The following is a 20,356-nucleotide window of genomic DNA, read 5'->3' as shown; positions in this document are numbered from 1 at the left end:
TTGACACTTCCTACTGGCGGATTAGGCGCTAGCTCATGCTAGCGCAAAGTCACTTGGGAGTCTTTCAATCGACGACGTCACTGCACTCGGTCGGAGGCGGCGGCAACTTCGTAGCTGTCGACTCTGCTTCGGATGAGTCGCATCACGTTTGGATGATTGGTCAGCACGCAGCTTGCCTTCCAGTCGGCTGACAGACGACTGCCGTGGCTGTGGCCGCGGTTCGCTCGGGTTAGGTCACCTGCTTCACGTCCACGGCCGCTTTCTTGGGACAAGGATGCGTCGCTCGCTCGGTGGTCTTCGCCGGTGCCGCTGGTGAGTTCGACACACGGGCGGAATGTGACAGCAGGTGGAGAGGAGGATTTCGTCAGCGTTACGCAATGTGGGTCAGCGTGACAAGTGCGTGGACTACCGTGGAAGGTTTTACTATCAACGCCGCCGCTGCCCCCCAACCCCATTCAAATTTTTGCCTTTGATCTAAATTACCCCTATTATGTGCGTTCATTAATTCCAGTAAATTTATTTTTTACCATTTATCTGTCATTCAATCGAATTTGTCGACTGACGCGCTGCGTTCAAAGTAAACACGATTGTTGTAAAAAGCTGGAAAATGACGTCACCCCCCCCCCCCCCTATGGCTCACGCACGCGCCAACAGACGCTTCGCCGTCTGTCGCTCGTGCGCGGTACAAGCGTATCAGGCCGTGCGCGCGCGCGATCCCGTTGCTTTTGTCCTGGTTGATGTTGAAAAATGCGCGCCCGTGAGGATTCGTTATACGCCGGACGTCACGCGGTTTACGTTAACTCGTCGTACCAACAAAACACCTTTTGCCGCCATTCTCGTGCAGTCATTGTGTCAAGGCCCAAGTGATCGGTGTATGTTTGGAAAATGTGAATTTGTGTTCTTCATGTTTGTGCTCTTCACTGAGTGCAGTTTACACAGGTTGATGTTTTTAGCCAACACCGTTTTTCGGTTACTGTTAGTGTCAGCTGCTCGGTCATCTGTTTGGAAAACGATTGGATATTTGGGGAATGTGAATCCATGTTCCTCATCCAGCTGAGCGACGTTACGTCACAGTTTGTCAGTCGTTCTGCTCATTATTGGGTAGTCGTGGCGTCACTGTCCTAAGCAGCACGAAGGATTGGTCTGCATGCCTGCGGGCCGTCTCTTGTATGGCGTGTACATAATTTAGAGCGCCGGCATCCATTTGAAGACAAGGACGAGATGACTCGGTGGCGGTTTCCTCTTTGGGCTTTTTCTGGCTTCTGCTTTTTTCCACTTGGGCGACCCAGATGACCCCCCCCCCCCCCCCCCCTAAATAAAATTGCTTCCAAACGCCCGTAATACCTTCCTACTTTTTTTACGCAGAGAGCCGGTGGAGGTAGCACATCTACTCGGTTGTTTAGATCGGCTCGGGTTCCTAACAGTTTTGATGACGTCACGCCTTTTTGTGTGTGTGTGTGTGTACTGGAGTCGCGCCTCCTCAGTTCACAGTTGACCTCATTTTTCCTACCGCGCTGTCAGTAGCTGTTGCTAAAGATAATCCGCAATGTTAAGTCGTACGAGTCCAGTCTGCTTGGCGGGTTAGCGCTAATTAACATACTTTTAGCCACTGGCGGCCGGCGTGGTCGTTGTTTTAGTGTCCCGGGTTGGCTCTAAGAATATGTTGAGGGCTGGCGGATTTAGCAACCAACATCAAGTGTTTTGGAAATAATATGAAGATATTTTATGGCTATACTGTCGTAGCTCCATGTAACGTAGCTAGCAGCACACTAAGAATAAAACTAACTAACTAATGGATGGATTACTATAACAAACTAGTGGACAGTCAGATGGACTGAGCAATGAAGAAATAAACAACTGATGAACTCTTGTTGGCACTAGATGTAACCGACTAACTAGGATAAGGACAGATAGAGCGACTCATGAACAAGGTTAGAAAAGAACTAAGTTAATAGCAGACGGACTAGTCGACTGTCCGGCTAACTGACTGGAAAGTCAGCCGGCAAGTGGACGGACAGATGGATGGACTGACTGACTAATTGACTACCCACTAACCTGACTGGCGCTAACTGAGGCTTGCTGACTAACTGGCTGATGAGCAAATGGACCACCAAGTGCCTAAATAAGGAAGAGTGAGGAAGCTGAGGAGGAAGAAGCCAAGGGTCCCAGAGGTTCCTGCCAGTGTCGGTTTGTGTTTGAAATGATTCACGGGCACGCTCTTTATTTTTTATACATCTAGACCACGTGTGTGTGTGAGTGCATGCGTGCGTGTGCGCGTGCACAGGCAGATATTTTTATCCTGCTCATAGTTTAATCTGCAGCCACACTCTCATCAAGCCCCCAAAAAATAGTCCATTCCGAGATGTGCTTTGCAATTCTAAGTGCGGAGTCTTTTTTGATTCTTCCTTGTTTCAGGAGTAAGAAAGATCTCGTCTGCGAGGAGCATTGGCGTCAAATCTGCTTCGGCTTTTAAGTGAGGGCAGAAGGAGCGACCAAAGGCACATCTGGCGACCGCTCCATTCACACTCAGGTAGACAATGCAACACAACGTACCCGCTTGGTGGTGTGAGAAGCAAATATGCTCGCTCCCTTGGTGTTCTTCCGTAGTGCTTGATCCTCACGAGGCTCGCGCGAGCCTATATTGGCTGATCACTCCCGTCATGATCGCATGCCTTCGGTTCACTTGAATCTATCGGGCAGCAATCGTGTCAATAAGGCCGCAATTGCTTCGTACTTGCGCCATTTTGTTCAACATTTATTTTGGCTGTAATTGCACAATTGGCCGGCCACTAGATGGTGGCACAGTAGAGGGAGAATGGAAAGCAAGTAGTATTGGCCGCCTCTGGTGTCCCGCTTTTGATGGACGGCGGCTCAAAGTGGCCGCTTTGCAATGTCCATCTTCGGCCGGGATTCCTTTGTGATCAATGTTGAAAGCTGAGTTGAGAAGTAAAAGAAGAGACATCCAAATGGCTCATTGAAAGGGTTCATTGTGAAGGTTGACTTTCATCTTTGGTTGAAAATGTCTTAATGCTGACCTTAACCCTAACCCTTGCTCTGTATTCGGTATCGGCGCTTCTTGAATGTCTTTTTGATTGAGGACACACCTGGCGTTCCCGCCCGTGGCGAAGGGAAGGGCTTTCAGCTTGGTGACCTTTTGGTTTTTGCTCAGCAGCCTTTGGCGGTGCGGCTGGCCAATGCCAGGCCGGCGGCTGGCGTCGACGAGAGCAGCGCCCCCTAGCCATGCCGTCGTCGGCGCGCAAAGGGGCGCCCAAGGACCCCGAGCTGGCCCAGCTCTTCTTCAAAGACGACCCCGAGGACGTCTTCTGCGACCTGCACGAGATCGGACATGGCAGCTTCGGGGCCGTCTACTTTGTAAGTCAAGACTTTTAGGACGAGAAGAAAAAAAACAAGCCCTTCCGGATCTTGGGAAAAACTCCCAAGAGCCCACGCCTGACGTGGAAGTTGTTGTCATCAGCCATTTTTTAGGCTGAGGCTTGAGACGACTCCCTGCGACGTTAGCAATGTTAGCGTCGTTGCCCAAGTCAGACAAAGATTTTTTTGGGCACCAAAATGAATGTGTCTGCTCTGCTCTCATTGTCTTGTCATTGTTGTTCAGGCCCGCAACTCGTATTCCAACGAGGTGGTGGCCATCAAGAAGATGTCCTACCACGGCAAGCAGACCACTGAAGTAAGGCACGCACACACGCATGCACACACAGCAATACGCTCCCAAGAAAAGCTCCGAGCATGAATTTCTCGGGCAGAAGTGGCAGGACATCATCAAGGAGGTGAAATTTCTGGGCCAGCTGCGCCACCCCAACACCATCGAGTACAAAGGTTGCTACCTGAGAGACAACACCGCCTGGGTGAGTATTTCCTTCCGTGATGTGTCCGGACAGCGCCCCCTGCCGTTTGCTTGGTGGTTCAAATGCCTGACCTCATCTTTCTTGTGCGTTTGAAAAGCTGGTGATGGAGTACTGCCTGGGATCAGCTTCGGATTTACTCGAGGGTACGTTTGCTCCCCGGAGGATCTTCTGCATTCAAATTTGTGTACGAGAAGGTTGTCATTTTTTTTTTTCTTTGCTTGGTTCTATCAAAGTTCACAAGAAGCCACTGCAAGAGACGGAAATTGCCGCCATCTCCCACGGTGCCTTGCTGGGACTGGCTTACTTGCATTGCCACGACATGATTCACAGGTGAGCATCGTAAGTCCGTCTCGTCAACAGCGAGCAGAAGCCAGCGGGGTGACCTCGAGCGACCTCGAGCGACCTCGGCACGATAAAACGCAAGGGCGGAATGGGTACGCCGTCTGGAGCCAGAGGGGGGTAAAAACAGTAATTATATTTGAAGGAAAAATGAAGAGTTTTGAGGGATTTTAAATCAAATGCTTTGAATACATTGAAAAAGCAGAAACCCTGTCAAATGGAAAACACATCCCTCCAAATTCAGACCACGTTCTTTTATTTTCCTGAGCAAAAAAGTCTTTTCCACAGCTCAAAATATGAGTGTTTTTTAGTGAACGTAAGATGCAATGTCCCTGTTTTATTTAAAGCCTTTTTGTTCAGCTGCAAAGCTCAATGTTGTTTGTCAACACTGGTATTTTTGTGCCTCTTCAGAGACGTGAAGGCGGGGAACATCCTGCTGACGGAGCTAGGCCAGGTCAAGCTGGCCGACTTTGGCTCCGCCTCCATCGCCTCACCCGCCAACTCCTTTGTGGGGACGCCTTACTGGTGAGATTTTGAATAAGGGCTCCGAGTTGGGCTTTGACTTTTCAATTTGGCCGGGCCTCATTGTTTGTATTATTCATGCTTAGTTTGTGTTCTCCCCGGGCCACTGCAAAAACACGCGTGGACGTGGAAAGGCCATTGGAGACATTTGCTTGCGGCATGAGGGAAACCTTTGGTGTGCATAATGACGTGTTTGTTGTGCGTGTGGTCAGGATGGCCCCCGAAGTGATCCTGGCCATGGACGAGGGCCAGTACGAAGGAAAAGTGGATATCTGGTCCCTGGGGATCACCTGCATCGAATTAGGTAGCTGTGCCAAGCCAAAGGTGACTTGGGTCCGTGGGGCCTTTGACTGACTTTTGTCTGGCGTGTGTGCTTCCAGCCGAGCGCAAGCCGCCGCTGTTCAACATGAACGCCATGAGTGCCTTATATCACATCGCGCAGAACGACTCGCCCACCTTGCAAGCCAACGAGTGGTAAGGCGCCAGCGTGCTCCCCCTACATTAGCCTAGCCTAGCCTAGCCTAGCCCAGCCCAACATGCCAGGCAACACGTGACACCACCGCACAATACGCACACTGCAATACGACGAGGTTGGAATTCTGCCTTTGTCATTAGTCCATTTGTTTTTAAAATGCAGCTTCTTTGAAAAATGAAATTCGTCTTTGGATCAGATGTGCTCGTTTTCAATCAATTGAATTGAATTGGAAACTTTGCATGATTGGAGTAAATGCACAAATCCACAAGGGCATCCATCTGTGCAGGTCTGACCTTTTCCGAAGCTTTGTGGACTACTGCCTTCTGAAAATTCCTCAGGAGCGACCCTCGTCAGGGGAGCTGCTGCGAGTGAGTGGCCGCCGCAACGCCGGTATTTGAAGCCGTTTTCCAAACTGCCCGCGTTGGAAATGTGTTTGTTCGAATGAAGTCCATTTGATATCAAAGCGCCACCAGCGCTGCTTTTTGCAGCGCAAGGGAACGAGGACTCTTTTCTGCGCGTCTCACAAAGCGCCCATTTAAAAGTATTTTTCTCGTCCCAGCATGAATTTGTGCGACGGGAGCGGTCGCCAAGGATCCTGCTGGACCTGATCCAGAGGACCAAAGATGCTGTGCGCGAGTTGGACCACCTGCAGTACCGCAAGATGAAGAAGATCCTCTACCAGGAGAAGCACAACGGGCCCACGGGGGAGAGCCAGGAGGACGAGGAGGTGGGAGCAGACACATTCAGACGGCCGTGCGCAGAAGTGACTTTGTGGACGTAACATGGCAGGACAGCGAGGCGGCCAGTCGCGAGATGAACAGCCTGGGCAGCGACCACTCGGTAGCCAGCACGTCGGTCAGCACGGGCAGCCCGAGCGGCAGCGTCAACAGCCTGCAGGAGCATCTGGACGACATGAGCCTGATGATGCACCCGCACGACTACGGGGGCACCCTGGAGTCCCCGGCGCCTGCCGACGAGGTATTACCACCACAACGGGCCGCCCGGACTATCAGCTGGGACGGGTTGCAGGGACTGCTCAGTGGATAAGCCAAAAGTCAGTGTGCTGGCTTGCTGAAGGGAAAATAAACAAACGTGTGTGTGTGTGTGTGTTTTTCAGGAGCAGCATTACAAATGGGATGACAGCATGCACCCAAAGAGCAGCCAGGCCCAAAGCTACAAGAACCAGGCCCGCTTTGCCACCATCAAGTCAGCATCTTTGGTGAGCCCCCGCGCCTGCCAAGCTTGTTCAGTCGCATCGCAAAAAGCAGACCTGCCTGCGCGTGTGACTCATGGAAAGCCAGAACATCTGCGGCCGCAGCTTTGAGTGAGTTTTGCGCCTCAGCGGGCTGTGCGGGCTGCAACTCGATGGACTTGTGAGCTGCTGTGTATACACTCACTCCAAGCGAGTCGCTTGGCTGCGTTCTCGGCTGCTCGCTTGGCTCCATGTCACATGCGGACAGGGCTGAATGAAAAACACGGCCAATGTCTCCAAGCCAGTTGGTTATCTGAGGACGCATCGTTTGCTATTTGGCAAATATTTGACGGACGGCTGCATTCCATAAGCAGCGACGGCAATACCAAACGGGGCTGCGTGAGATGTTTGGTGGGCATGATCATGTAAATTGCATCGACCCATATGCATGTCTTTAGCTCTCAGCGATTTTCTTGCAGCAGGAGCAGCCTAAATGAGCTGCGTGGTGGGCATTCTCCTTCCACTTCTTTTCTTTCTCGCTAGGTCTCTCGCTCGTCTGTTGTCATGGAAACAAGTGGTAGCCAGTTGTAGTAAGTCGTCTGGCTTTCACGTGGGCTCTTGCAACTCGCTGTCAACCGCTGGGCGCGTGCGTGCGTGACAGAGAGGGCGAGAGAGAGAGAGAGAGAGGGAGAGAGAGAGACCGAGCGCGTTTGTGTTTGCAGTGTGTGAGTTTGCTGACATGAGCGTGCCCGGGTGTCCTTGACAAATGTTTCGAACGGACACGCGCCCGCTCGCACGTCAGCTCATTTGCTCCTGTGTGCCAGCGTGCTGGCTCGGTGTTCGATGACATCATCTTTTTCCCGCGGCCCCGGGCAGGAAGACAAAGAGTTCGGCCGTGGGCAGATTGTGGAGCCGCGCTCGTCATCGATGCCGGTTCAGGCGATGGTCCTCCGGTGGGATTTTTTGCACGCCCTCCGTGGGTAGGAGGCGAAGGTTGCGAGAGTGGGGGAGGCGCAGAGGTTATTATGGGTCAAAGCAAAGCTCGTTTGTCAAACGAGGAAGCGACGAAGCCGGCTGTCATTTACAAACGTACAAGTTCGCAGGCATCCTTCGTGCCCCACCCCCCACTTCTTGGTCTTGCAGTTGAGCCGACCGCCACTTTTTAAAACGACAACGTTGTCTTATACTCGTCCAGTGCGCCAGTCAATAGTCTCCTTGTCACCAAATTAAGTCATTTGGAGCGAGAGTGTGCGTCCTTGGCCAAATTTGATCAAAATGGTGCCTTTGCAATTTCATTCTTTTAGCACTCAATCCATCTGTTGCTGGCAATTCCCCTCACGAACGTGCCACCACCTGACCCGCCCCCCTCCAAGGTCCGGTCAATGAGGTATTCATGTGAGCCACCTGCTGCCCGCCCGCCGCTCAAAGAGCCGCTCTGTGCCGGCCTTGGCCTTTGGGTTTGCATCCAACCGTGGAGGAGGGGGGTTCCTTTCGGACACCCAAGCTCCTGCAGACGCGCTGGGGCCAGACGATGACGCCCGGGCCAGCGTCCCGGATGCCGCCGCGCTCGGCCGCGCTCGCTGCCATGTTGTGTCCGAGGCGTTTGGCCGGGAACTACCGGAAGATGGACACGCAGCGACCCTTCTGCCTTCAGGTTGGTCCACTTGACGATCCTTGGCGAGCGTGACCCGCAGTGATTGAATTGTTCCGACGTCAAAGGTCGGACTTTTGAATGACGTGAGGAATCTGGAAGGTGGAGTCAAAGATGGAAAAGGTGCAGATTGGAATGATTTGAATCGGTCAAGAAGCGGGTGAAAGAGGTCAATGTTGAAAATATTTGCATTTGTGAGTCTTGGCATGTAAAGCGTGAAAAACAGAATTAGTGCACAGAACTGCTGAGCTGAAAAAACTCAATGTTGGACTGTTTTGTGTGCTTCTTTGCCGTTTGACCAATCTTTTGTGATTGAGATCTGTTGAGAAATGTGGAAGCGGCGGAATCTCAAGACAATACAATATGGTGAGCCTAAAAGCAGACCGACAGTACTTGCCTCGGTAGTTGTGGGAGAACAAAACGTTCTTGCTGTTTTGGTTCTGGTGGAGAGGCCGCCTCTTGGATTGCAGCCCCTACTGTCGCTGCGTGGTGTGTGTGTGTGGGGGGGTGCTTAGTGTTAAGGCTTCACAACAGCGTTTGGTCCAATCCTGCTAAAGTGACAGAACAGCAACATTCTGAGTCAAATGTTGCGCTCTCGGCTCTCAGGTGACCAAGCAGATCCACGAGCGCGAGCAGGAGGGCGAGCTGCGCGATCAGATGTCGGGCTACAAGCGCATGCGGAGACAACACCAGAAGCAGCTGATTGCTCTGGAGAACAAACTCAAGGCCGAGATGGACGAGCATCGCCTCAGGCTGCATAAGGAGGTCGAGACGCAGGCCAACAACGCCTACGCGGAGTTGGAGAAGCTGGCTAAGCGGCAGGCCGTGCACGCCGACAAGGAGGTGAGCGGCGGTGGGAGTGGGGCTTGGGACCAGGGGAACAAATACGTACGCAAACACGTGTCAACAGCTAGCAAACAGTAGCTGCGTGCGCGCAGGCGCATGACGAGCTAGCAAACACTAGCTAATGTGTCATCGTGCTCTCCGGCGCAGGCCAAGGTGGCTCTGGCCGAGGAGAAGAAGTTCCAGCAGCAGATGGTGGCGCAGCAGAAAAAGGAGCTCAGCACATTCCTGGACACGCAGAGGAAACAATACAAGCTCTGCAAAGAGAAGATCAAGGAGGTAAGAAAGCTGCCACCGCCACATGTCGCACAAGAGACTTTCACACGACTTGGGTTGTATGTGGACAAAATGGATGTCTCTCGGAAGACTTTACAAAAGCGAGCCACCGTTTTGGCCTTCACAACACATCCACAGTTGTCCTTCAAGACACAATTGTTCATTTGAGGACGTTCAAGACACAGAAGCGTCTTTGATGCTGGCCAAGCACCGAGGTGGAGTTCCTTGGTGACTGTTTTTGCCAGCTTCTTTTCCGCTCGGCCATGAGTTTGCAAAACGCCCGACGCAACTTGTCACTTGCACCACCTTGCTTGTGGGTCACTCTTCAACTCCTGAGGAACGCTTTTATATTTTTTTCCTTTCAAATTGGACAATCTTCTGTTTTCAAAACGTGTGAAAGCACGCCACGACCTTTGAGACTTGCCAGACGTCAAAGACAGCGAGCGACGGTTGACCATGTGGTTGTTTGGCGCGGCAGGAGATGAGCGAGGACGCCAGCACGCCCAAGAAGGAAAAGCAGGAGCGTCTGTCCAAGCACAAGGAGAACATGCAGCACTCGCAGGCCGAGGAAGAGGCCGAGCTGCTGGCCCGACAGCGCCTGCGCCTGGAGCGCCACGCCCGTGCCTTCAAGCGCAACGCTATGCTCACCCGCCACCGCCTGGAGCAGGAGCACATACGGGAGGTGCAAAGTTTTGCCCCCACCCCCACCCCACCCTTGCCGCCGTTGGGTAAAAGGCGCCATTTGGGATTTGCAGGAGCTGAACAAGAAGGAGAGCCAGAAGGAGCTGGAGCACGCCACGCTGATCCGCCACGACGAGTCCACGCGGGAGCTGGAAGGCCGGCAGCTGCGCTGCCTCCAGAAGCTGCGCGAGGACCTGATCCGGCTGCAGCACCAGACTGAGCTGGACAACCAGATGGAGTACAACGGCCGGCGGCAGAGGGAGCTCCGCCGCAAGCATGTCATGCAGCTGCGGCAGCAGCCCAAGAACATCAAGGTGGGTGCCGCTTCTGGTTTCTTTCCTGTCGCCCGAGCTCTTTTGGCTGGGCCTCACCGATTTAAAGCCAAAGACTGGCTCCACGCAAATGTGGCTTTTCTCGTACTCCTCCCGGATGAAAGGTGGCTTCCTGGTTGCTCCGTTGTGTTGACCTTTGATTTGCATAGCCCCGCCCTTTAGGCTCATCTTGATGAGGGTTGAATGGTGACTTGTTGTGCTGCGGGTGCCCGCGTGCAGTCGCTGGAGCTGGCCATCAAGAAGCAGTTCCAGGACACGTGCAAGGTGCAGAGCAAGCAGTACAAGGCGCTGCGCCACCACCAGACGGAGGTGACGCCCAAGGGCGAGCACAAGGCCGTGCTCAAGGCCCTCAAGGACGAGCACACGCGCAAGCTGGCCATCCTCGCCCAGCGCTACGAGCACAGCATCAACTGCATGATGGCCTCGCAGGCGGTGCGTACCTGCACGTCGTCACCTCGAAACCAAGCGAGCACCCTGAGCGAGCACCCCGAGCGAGCACCCTGAGCAAACACCCCGAGCGAGCGAGCGAGCGAGCGAGCGAGCACCCTGAGCGAGCACCCTCTCACATTGACAGCGCCGACAAAGCGCCAACACGCGCTCTAGGCTCCTACTTTGGCAGGGCTCCGACGTCAAAGCAGATTTGGCCACAATTTGCTTAGAGAGAGCCACGGTCAGCTCGGCACAGATCGGTGAAGACGGACGGACGGGCTGCTGTCAAATGCCAGTGAAAGGATGTGGCTCGCCCGTTCCTCCAAAGAGCAGCCTATATTCAAATATTACACGCTTGACATTGGTGGCCCGCCGATGTGTGGATCTTTACTTCTTGCTTCCTTTCCCCAAATTATGTTTCCTCCCCCGTGCACGTCCGTCCGTCTGTCCGTCCCTTTGGGAGACCTGACGCTGGGATCTTGTCTCACGCTTGCGCTCAGCTGCGGCTGGACGAGTCCCAGGAGGCAGAGTGCCAGGCGCTCCAGCAGCAGCTGCAGCAGGAGCTGGAGCTGCTCAACGCCTACCAGAGCAAGATCAAGACTCGGACGGACGCACAGCACCAGCGCGAGCGACACAAGCTGCAGCAGAAAGTGTCACTACGACGCGCCCACCTTGAGCAAAAGGTATCACGTCACGGGGCTTCGTTTTTGTGGCTCTTTGTCCTGATGTGTGTACGCACTTGTGAATTTGTCTGCGACCTCATGGCGATGACGTCATGCGTGCAGACAACAAAGGAGGCGGGTGGGCGGCCGGATGGCGTTGTAGCGTCGCCTGTCGCCCTCTGCTGGACGCGCGTGGACGTGGCGCATCACCACCATGACGTCATACTTGCGCCCTCGACTCGCGGGCGTATACGTGTTATGCGCGTTCTACTGTCCCGTGCGTGGATTTGTCACGAACGCACACGGAATGTAATGACAATTTTTTTTGGGGGGGGGCTAAAAGTAAAATGACAGTAATCCCCCCCCACCTTTTGTTTCTCTTGTATTGCTTTCTCTGACAAGTCGTCGCTAAAGCGCTATTTTAAATGTACAATTTAAACACTCGTTTTTGCTACTCCTTTTTGAAAAAGACGCTCTTCAAGTACGATCACTCACGGTTTTTGTCGCTAATTAAGCCAACAAGTTCGAATGTGGTTGGCAAAGCGAGTGCAATCTTGGGTCACTCACCAGACCGTCTTTGAAAACTGCGCGCGCACACGCACGCAAGCGCAAAGCCACAGCTGTTACAAAGACAACGTGAGGATGGCGACCCCAAGTGGAGAAAAATAACAGCTGCTTTGGCTTGTTGAACAAATAATTGATGGGAGGATGGCTAGAATAAAATGTGAAACATATCTTGATTCTGCGACGCCATTGTTGTGGTGTTGTTGTTGCGGTCAGATGGAGGACGAGTTGCTGTCTGTGCAGAAGGATCGCACGGAGCGCGTCAAGCATCTGCTCGAGCGCGAGGAGCGCGAGCTAGACGCCTTCGACGCGGAGAGCGCGCGCCTGGGCTTCGCCAACTTGGCCGCCGCGCTCGACTGGGCCAAAGACGACTACAGATGAAGCGCCTTTGACCGCGCCTCCTACCTTCCCTCCACTTCCCCTCCACCACCACCTCCTCTGCTCCTGCCACGCGAGCGAGCGCCACTCGGAGCCTTCGCTCCGCTCAGGTGACCGAGAACAAGAGGAGACGACAAAGAATAACCGTCATCGTAAGGTGAAGTTACGATTCTAGCAAAAAAGCGCTCGCTGACACACGTGAGCGCCCGACTTTGTACCGAAAGATTTGCAGAGAGCTTTGACTTATTTTCATATTTCTATTTTAACTGCGATTTCACAAGCTAAAAAAAACAAAACAAATGTTTTCCCTCCTCCCATAAAGTGTTCCAATTTTATTTGTTTCGACCACGATGAGGATAATTGCAAGCACTTTAATCCTGGCAACAAGCGCGGAAGCATCGACAAGCTTTCCTTTCAATTTGTTTATCAAATGCACGCGCGGCTTCTTGTCGTCGTCGATGGGGTCGGGGTTTTGCTCGCCTTGCGTCATGAACTCAAGCACAATTCAACTACCAAAACGGTTTCATTTCACCCCACACTACGAATTTACTCAATTGTTAAATCACTTGACTTGATTAAACCAAAACGCCCCCCCCCCTCCATGAAATTGTAAATTCCTGCCAACTGTTCATGTCTTTCTTGAAACATGTTCACTGTTCTAGGTGAAAAATGAAAATGTTAACGTTGAAAAAAGTAAAACAATACAGTACTAACGTGTGCCCAGGTTTTTGATGTCTAAATGTTGTCTTCTGGTCATCAAGTTGTTACACTAAATTAAAAAACTATGCACAATAACTTTTAAAAATGATTCAGATTGTGAAATGTTCAAAAATACTGATGTGGGTCAAATGAAAAATGTTTGTGATTGTAGGACTGTTGATGTTCAATACCAATTTTCTCCAGGAGGTCTCACGATTCCGCTCATACTTTGGACGCATGTGATTCTATTTAAATAACCTCACCTAAATGTGATGGAAAACATAGGTGATGGAAAACAGACAAAGTGATTGACTGTAAAGCAGCTTTATTGAGTCAACCCGTTGATATGCACTAGGTGGCGCACGATTCCTTGTTGTTGGCTTGAGTGCGGAGGAGGCCTACTTTCCCGCCAGTTGCTGGTAGAGTTTGGGCACGTAGTCGTCCCACTCGGCCTGGTAGCAGGTGGCGGCCACGGGCGCGTCTAGTCCGTATTTGCGGCGGAAAGCGCCCACGCTGAACTTGCCGCGCCCGTCGCCCGAGCGGTTGGTGAGGACGCGCTCGGTGCACGACAGCGCCCCCGGCTGGCTGTACACCAGCCACACGTAGCGGTGGAGACCTGCGCACGGGCAATGCCGTCACTCGCTTGCACAACCTAATTCTAAAATGATTATTAGTGCTACCTGTTCCCTCAGGAGGGCCGGAACCAACGTAGTCAGACAAGACAACACCGGAGGACAGGTCGTTTCCTTTCATGTTGACCACTAGGTAGTGATGCCACTCCCTGACAAAAACAACAAGTTCCCCTTCACTTGTTTCCACACCATCAACACATTGCAATTTGTCAGTTAAATTATACTTTTATTTGAAACATGAAAAGGTGACCCCCCCCCCACACCCCCAGAATTTATCGTGAACATTACAAACAAATAAAAAATTAAGAAAAACGGAAAATTTTATTCACATGAACATTGGGAGCAAAAACTTCAATTAAAAAAAAATTAAACGTAAAAGAAATTTAAACATATTTGAATCTGCAAAAGTTATAAGTGGAAAGTTGGAAACAGTTCGAATACTAAAATGTCTATTAAAATAGCAGGAAAAAAGTCAAAACAAGAAAAAGTGGCAACAAAATAGAATAAATGGGAGAAAAATTGCAACACCCACGGTTAAAAAAAATATACAAAACAAAATCATTGAGTTGGTGATAAATCTGAGTTATAAATATGACAACTGGTGATTTTTTTTTTTCTGTCAATGTGAGATAAGAGTTTGTGGAAAAGGCCTGACCTGAATTTGGGTTTTTCCCTGCTGGGGGCGTCCGGGTCGGTTAGGACTAAAGTGTAAAGTTTGCTGAGGTCGCATCCCTCCCACTCGATGCTCGTAGGCCGGTTCTGGACCTAAGGGGGCGGGACATTTTAATTGGGAAAGTAACACCCCCCCCCCCCCCCCTTGAAAAATGGAAAAACATTTGATACCAACTAGGCCAGGCCATGCAAGCTATGCTAATGTAGCTCACCTGCGTGGGCGTGAGCACTTTGCCCAGCTCGTCGATCTCCACGGAGCCGTACTTGACCGTCAGAGGCCGGCTGGGCTTCTCCTCCACCTCGTGGAGCTGCAGCGGGCCGCTCCACTGGTTCACATCCACAGGCATGTTGTCTGGACGGAGCGGCTAACTAAGTGGATCGCAATTTGCTGCTTCTGCTGGGTTTTAGACGAGGCTATGGCACGTTCAAGGACCAGCGCTCAAGATGAAATGCTAAAGCAAAGCTACTGCAACACACGTCACCACGTGCTTTCTTCACTTTGGATTATATTTCAAACATCACCATTATCTATTTTCATTCGTGATCTCCCATCAATCTACACGTACTATCGGGGAATTTCCCTGTAAAACAAGAGGTCTTTGGGAGTCGCACTACATTTGAACACCACAAACACGACTATTGGCAAAAAATGGCCACTGGGGGCACTAAAGATGACCGCTGCTTTGTGATTCGTCATATAAAGTGGCACTTTTAAACCCTCATTTTAAATGTGTCGCCACTTCTGGACAACGGGAAATGTGGGTGACAACAGTTAAGAAGCACAGCTCTACAATTAATTTATACAAATGATAAATACTAAAATGTTTATACAAATGATAACTACTAAATTGTTTATACAAATGAGACGTGGCCAAAGTGCTGGTCGATTAGAAGGAGACCTCCAGCTCCAGCCAATGAAATTAGGAACATCACTAGCGTCTAAGTTAATTGGCTGGGCTCGCTCCTCCTGTCCCGCCTACACAATTCCTCTATGCCTCTGATTGGACGACATCCGTGACGGCATCACGTCGCCTGTGTGTGTGAGTTTGAGCAAATTGGCGGGGGAAGGAGCCGTGCTTGAAAATATCAACTCGCGCTCCATTTTTTTTTCTCTGCTTCTTGAGTTTAATGATATTGCCAAGTTGCTCAAGTGCCCTTAGAACAAGACGGCGCTCTAGCCATGAATGCAAATGATCCCAACGGCGACGCGGAGGAGCTTGGGGACAAGCTGAACAAGTAAGTCAACGTGAGCTCGCCGGCTAACTGTCGTGTACGAAAACGGAAGTGATGGAGGACATGGGGCTAGCTAGTCGCTGTTTTAACAGTAGAATTAACACGATTCCAAAGGATGGCACGCAGTGGCTTTAGCGACCCCTTACGGAACAAAAACTCTCAAAAACAAGAGGAAGAAGAAACCAATAACATAGCCAAGTTCCCTGTGTCTATTTTGGACATGGGCGTGTGAAGCTCCATGAAGCGTCGAGATGTACACAGATTAGGTGGTCCAGTTAAAACAACATGAGGGGCCTGTGGCAGCTCAAGAAAGCTTGACCCGGTTGTGAGGTGATGGGGTCGTGGGGTATATCGAGACCGGGGCCAGTGTCTGGACTGCAACAGTTGAAAATGAACTAACACTCCCTAAATTGTTCATGGACATTGTAAGGAGGCATCTAATAAAATGCAGGAAATCATCCTAGGGAGCGATGGGAAATTAATTTCAGAACACATTTATTGTCATCACAACAAGTGCAATGAAAATGGATGTGCAGTTTGACATTTTTGAAGGGAGTTTCTCAACTACCGCTGTGGCTGACTGTGTTGGTGTCCTCTCAGGTTTTTGTCCTTGGACGAGGAGGACAACATGGAAGTCTATCACAGGTAACAAATCATTGAGGCACGCTTGAATGCTCTATTGGGCTGTTTGTATGCAGCGGGTCAAAACGCTGCGTTAACAACTCCTCTCCACTAGAGGCCACCGAGCTCCGTTGCGCGAAAGGAGCTCTATGCTAGCGCCGGTCGAGTCTTTATGACAACATAGGCGGATGAGGTTGCTACTCCGAGTCGGGACTGTTGATGTTTGAGTGGCGGCCGAGCGGAAGCTTTGGTGCGGTTGATCCTCCCGCTCTTTGATGATGTCACATGTTAGCGATGTCACTAGTTCATGATGTCACGTGCGGGCGAGCGCTTCAGAGTGGCTGGGCTGACTTGTCTTTGCTCGCAGACACATCCAAGACGGCAAAGATGCGGCCCGACGGGGAGAGGTGAGCAAAGCTCTGGAGCACTTCAAGATGGCCTTCAACATTCACCGCACGGACAAGCTGCAGAAGCGGATCGGGAAACTGGAGGAGGTTTTGGCGCAGAGTTTCCAGGACGACGACGAGTACGTGGACGTCAAGAAGAGCGGCCTGAAGATGTACAAGGAGCTCTACGACAAGCTGTACGACTACCAGAGGAGCGGCGTGGCCTTCATGTACAGCCTCTACAGGGACGGGCGCAAAGGTGGCATTCTGGCCGACGACATGGGCCTGGGCAAAACCATCCAGGTCATTTCCTTCCTCTCGGCCATGTATGACAACGAGCTGGTCAAGCACACCATGCTGGTCATGCCCACCTCGCTCATCACTAACTGGACCAAGGAGTTCACCAAGTGGACTCCCGGCATGCGGGTCAAAGAGTTTCACGGTGTCAGCAAGGCCGAGCGGACCAAGAACCTGGAGAAGATCCAGAGGAGGAGCGGGGTGATTATCACCACCTACACTATGCTCATGAACAACTGGCAGCAGCTGTCGTCCTACCAGGGCCGAGAGTTCAAGTGGGACTACATGATACTGGACGAGGCCCACAAGATCAAGACTAGCACCACCAAAACGGCCAAGTGCGCCACCGCCATCCCGTCTAAAAACAGAGTGCTCCTCACCGGCACGCCCGTCCAAAACAATCTGCGAGAGTTGTGGGCGCTCTTCGACTTTGCCTGTCAGGGAACTCTGCTGGGGACGCTCAAAACCTTCAAGATGCAGTACGAAAACCCCATCACTCGTGCCCGGGAGAAGGACGCCACTCCGGGAGAGAAGGTCCTCGGGTCCCGGATGTCGGAGAACCTCATGGCCATCATCCGACCTTACTTCCTGCGCCGGACCAAGGCCGAAGTGCAGAAGAGCAAAGACGGCGGCGGCACGTCGGATGCTACCGGTCACTCAGCGAGCACAGAGGAGACCGAGGAGACCGGTGGCCGAAAGGTCTCTGGGGCCAGCGGGCCCACCCTCACCAGGAAGAATGACCTGATTGTATGGACGTACCTCAGCAGCATCCAAGAAGACATCTACTGGAAGTTCATTTCCCTGGAACACATCAAGGAGCTGCTCATGACGTCTAGGTCGCCTCTGGCGGAGCTGACCATTCTCAAGAAGCTGTGTGACCACCCGCGGCTTCTCTCCGCCCGGGCCACAGCCAGCTTAGGTCTCAGGGAGGCTCGGCAGAGCAACTACCACGATGACAGCGGCAGTCAGAGCATCAGCAACGTTCCCGACGAAACTTTGATCGCCGAGTCCGGCAAACTGGCCTTCCTACTTACTCTCCTCAAGCATCTGCGGGCCCGAGGCCACCGCACGCTGGTCTTCGCCCACTACAGGATGGTGCTGGACATCCTCCAGCGCATCCTGAAGAACGAGGGCTTCAAAGTCCTGCGCCTGGACGGCACCATCACGCAGGTGGCCGAGCGCGAGCGACTCATCACCCTTTTCCAGACGGACAGCAGCTACGCCGTCTTCCTTCTCACCACCCAGGTCGGCGGCGTCGGCATCACCCTGACGGCGGCTGACAGGGTGGTCATCTACGATCCCAGCTGGAACCCGGCGACCGACGCCCAGGCGGTGGACAGGGTGTACCGCATCGGCCAGACCAAGAACGTGGTCATTTACCGACTCATCACCTGCGGCACGGTGGAGGAGAAGATCTACAGGCGGCAGGTTTTCAAGGACTCGCTGATCCGCCAGACCACTGGCGACAAGAAGAACCCTTTCCGCTATTTCAGCAAGCAGGAGCTGCGGGAGCTCTTCAGCCTGGAGGACACCAGGTCCTCCTCCACGCAGCTGCTGCTCCAGTCTCTGCACGCCAAACACCGAAGTAGTGACCCCGACTTGGACGTGCACCTGGCCCACCTCCACACCATGGACATGTTCGGACTCTCCGATCACGACCTCATGTTTTGCCTCAACGTGGACCTCGACGAGGCCCCGCAGGACCGCGAAGAGCAACAGTACATCGAAGGGCGGGTCCAGAAGGCCCACGAGCTGGTGAAGGCCGAGTCGGACTTACACATGCAGTTTGCCACCATCTTGGAGTCCAGCGCTGAGCCCGGATGGAGGCGAAAGTCGACAAGTGAGCGTGAGGATCTGCTGAAGGATAAGAAACTGAGCAAGCCCAGATCCAGTGTCACATGCTCGCCGCGCCGCAGCAACACGTCGCCAGCCCGGGCGGGCCCGGACCGATCCAGCGACGCCAAGGAGGGCGGCGGCCTTCGGGGTCGCAGCAGCTCGGTCCATCTCGCTGACGAAGAAAGCCCCCCGCCGAGGAACCCAGACAACCTCGGAGAGCACGTCCAGAAGAGTCCGGAAGAGAGCCTTGAGGCCGACAGACAAGTTGCTCCCACGCACGTCAGTCTCGACGAAGGCCCCAAGTGCGACGACTCAAACGCGGATGGGAGCCGAAGCAACAGACTCTCCGCCCTGCAGTCGTCCATGTCCAGCTTGAGAGTGGACTGCTGGAGCAGAGTCAGCGACAGCGGCTCCGAGCTGATGGAAGGAAACTTCAATCTACAGTTGGAGGAGAGCGAGATCTCCTACCAGGATGAGGAGAAGAAGCTTCAGTCGCAACTCCGGCTGGAGGAAAAAGACATCCTGTACCAGGATGAGGAGAGAAAGCTCCTGTCGCCAATTCAGCTGGATGAGGAGCGCGATGTCCTGTACCAGGATGATGACGACCAGGTGGAGGAGGAGGAGGAGGAGAAGCTGTTGTCACAGCTTCAGATATCGGGAACCTTCGACGTGGGCAAGTCCTTGACAGAGAGGCAGCTCGGACTCAGCATCCAATCCCGCGTCTCCGAGATGGACGAGTCTATCGCCGCAGCGACCAAGAAGAAGAAGATAGTGCCCCTCATTTATGACAGCGAAGAGGAAGACGTGGAGGAGGTGCAGGTTAAGGTTGCCCCATCGTCCTCCAAGGCCTCCGCCGCGTTCAACAGCTTCCCACCACATGGTTCGTCCACGCCAAAGTCCTCACCGCTCATCAGCTCGAGAAAAAGCATCCGGGGAAACGTGTCAGTGGCGTCTCGCCGCTCCCTCCAAGTCCACCCGAATAAGATTTCAGCGAGGTCTTCTGACGAGGAGGAGGAGGAGGAGGAGGAGGAGGATGCTAACACAAAGACCCCAAACTCGCATGAAGATGTCGAAGAAGTGGAAGAAGTAGAAGAGGACGAGGAGGAGGAAGAGGAGGAGGAGGAGGATTTGCAGGAGGATCCCCGTAGCGGCAACCTGGAAGAGTCGACCAGCGAGCCCGAACTGACGTCCTCTGAGAGGTTGGAGCAGTGCGCCGCCAAAGCGGCGGTGGGCTGCGTCGATGCCTACGAGTCGCTGGTGAGGCGAGGCCGCGAGTCGTTCACACAGGGCCGCCTCGGGGAGGCTCTGGATTTTTTCCTCAAGGCTATCGACATCAGGCCCGGAGACCCGGAAATCCAGTCCTTGACCATCCAGCTGTACCGACAGCTCAGTCGCTCGTAACACGAACGCGCCCAAAAACTCTGTTCCAATGTTCAATACAATTTTGCTGTTTTGGTTGCTGTCAAAGCCGCCCAGCACTGGCTGCTACTGACCGTCTTGCGCAACTGATGAGGAAAAATAAAAGCCTTTTCTATGGTTCAAACTGTAGCTGGGTTGTCATTGTTGTTATTGGAAATCATCTCGGCTGCTATTATGGGGCTCCCGCAGACTCGTGGATTTGGATTTTCAAGATCTAAACACAGCTTGGTGGTTCATCGCTTTTCCAGAGAATGCAGGATTAAAAAAACATTTTTTCTATTCATAATGTCTTACAATGTTCAGTCTTTGCTTTGGACCCTGTCAACAAATCTGTTCCAAGAGGAGACCGAC

The 20,356-nt window shown here is 52.7% G+C and overlaps 3 protein-coding genes across 5 annotated transcripts; 2 read left to right on the top strand and 1 right to left on the bottom strand.

Annotated features, from left to right (window-relative positions):
• Positions 1–26: 26 nt before the first annotated feature.
• taok3a (TAO kinase 3a) lies at positions 27–12,923 on the top strand. 3 transcript variants are annotated; one of them, XM_049762569.2, is made up of 21 exons: positions 28–312; positions 2,416–2,530; positions 3,173–3,372; positions 3,617–3,688; positions 3,765–3,866; positions 3,964–4,009; positions 4,100–4,196; positions 4,617–4,730; positions 4,940–5,031; positions 5,108–5,201; positions 5,489–5,570; positions 5,762–5,929; positions 5,992–6,180; positions 6,320–6,421; positions 8,652–8,888; positions 9,039–9,167; positions 9,643–9,846; positions 9,920–10,159; positions 10,397–10,609; positions 11,107–11,289; positions 12,049–12,923. In XM_049762569.2, the coding sequence occupies exons 3-21, from the start codon at positions 3,241–3,243 to the stop codon at positions 12,211–12,213; spliced, it is 2,661 nt and encodes an 886-aa protein (XP_049618526.1). In that variant the 5' UTR covers positions 28–312; positions 2,416–2,530; positions 3,173–3,240; the 3' UTR covers positions 12,214–12,923. The 3 variants fall into 3 exon arrangements, with proteins under 3 accessions (XP_068506358.1, XP_049618526.1, XP_068506359.1); XM_068650257.1 differs by lacking the exon at positions 10,397–10,609 and having other exon boundaries at positions 27–312; XM_068650258.1 differs by lacking the exons at positions 28–312; positions 2,416–2,530; positions 3,173–3,372; ... (9 more) ...; positions 5,992–6,180; positions 6,320–6,421 and adding an exon at positions 7,248–8,048.
• Positions 12,924–13,217: 294 nt separating this feature from the next.
• pebp1 (phosphatidylethanolamine binding protein 1) lies at positions 13,218–14,784 on the bottom strand. The gene is made up of 4 exons (XM_049762602.2): positions 14,426–14,784; positions 14,197–14,306; positions 13,590–13,690; positions 13,218–13,525 (listed from the first exon to the last, which is right to left on the bottom strand). Exons 1-4 carry the CDS (start codon positions 14,558–14,560, stop codon positions 13,308–13,310), a joined length of 564 nt encoding a protein of 187 aa, XP_049618559.1. The 5' UTR covers positions 14,561–14,784; the 3' UTR covers positions 13,218–13,307.
• A 199-nt stretch (positions 14,785–14,983) lies between these two features.
• ercc6l (excision repair cross-complementation group 6-like) lies at positions 14,984–20,134 on the top strand. The gene is made up of 3 exons (XM_049762540.2): positions 14,984–15,449; positions 16,047–16,091; positions 16,435–20,134. The coding sequence occupies exons 1-3, from the start codon at positions 15,394–15,396 to the stop codon at positions 19,985–19,987; spliced, it is 3,654 nt and encodes a 1,217-aa protein (XP_049618497.1). The 5' UTR covers positions 14,984–15,393; the 3' UTR covers positions 19,988–20,134.
• The last annotated feature ends 222 nt before the right edge of the window (positions 20,135–20,356 follow it).

The sequence above is a fragment of the Syngnathus scovelli genome, chromosome 3 (assembly GCF_024217435.2).
Source record: "Syngnathus scovelli strain Florida chromosome 3, RoL_Ssco_1.2, whole genome shotgun sequence".
NCBI lineage: Eukaryota > Metazoa > Chordata > Actinopteri > Syngnathiformes > Syngnathidae > Syngnathus > Syngnathus scovelli.
The sequence above is the reverse complement of the archived record's forward strand: the minus strand, read 5'-3'. Positions and strand labels throughout refer to the sequence as shown.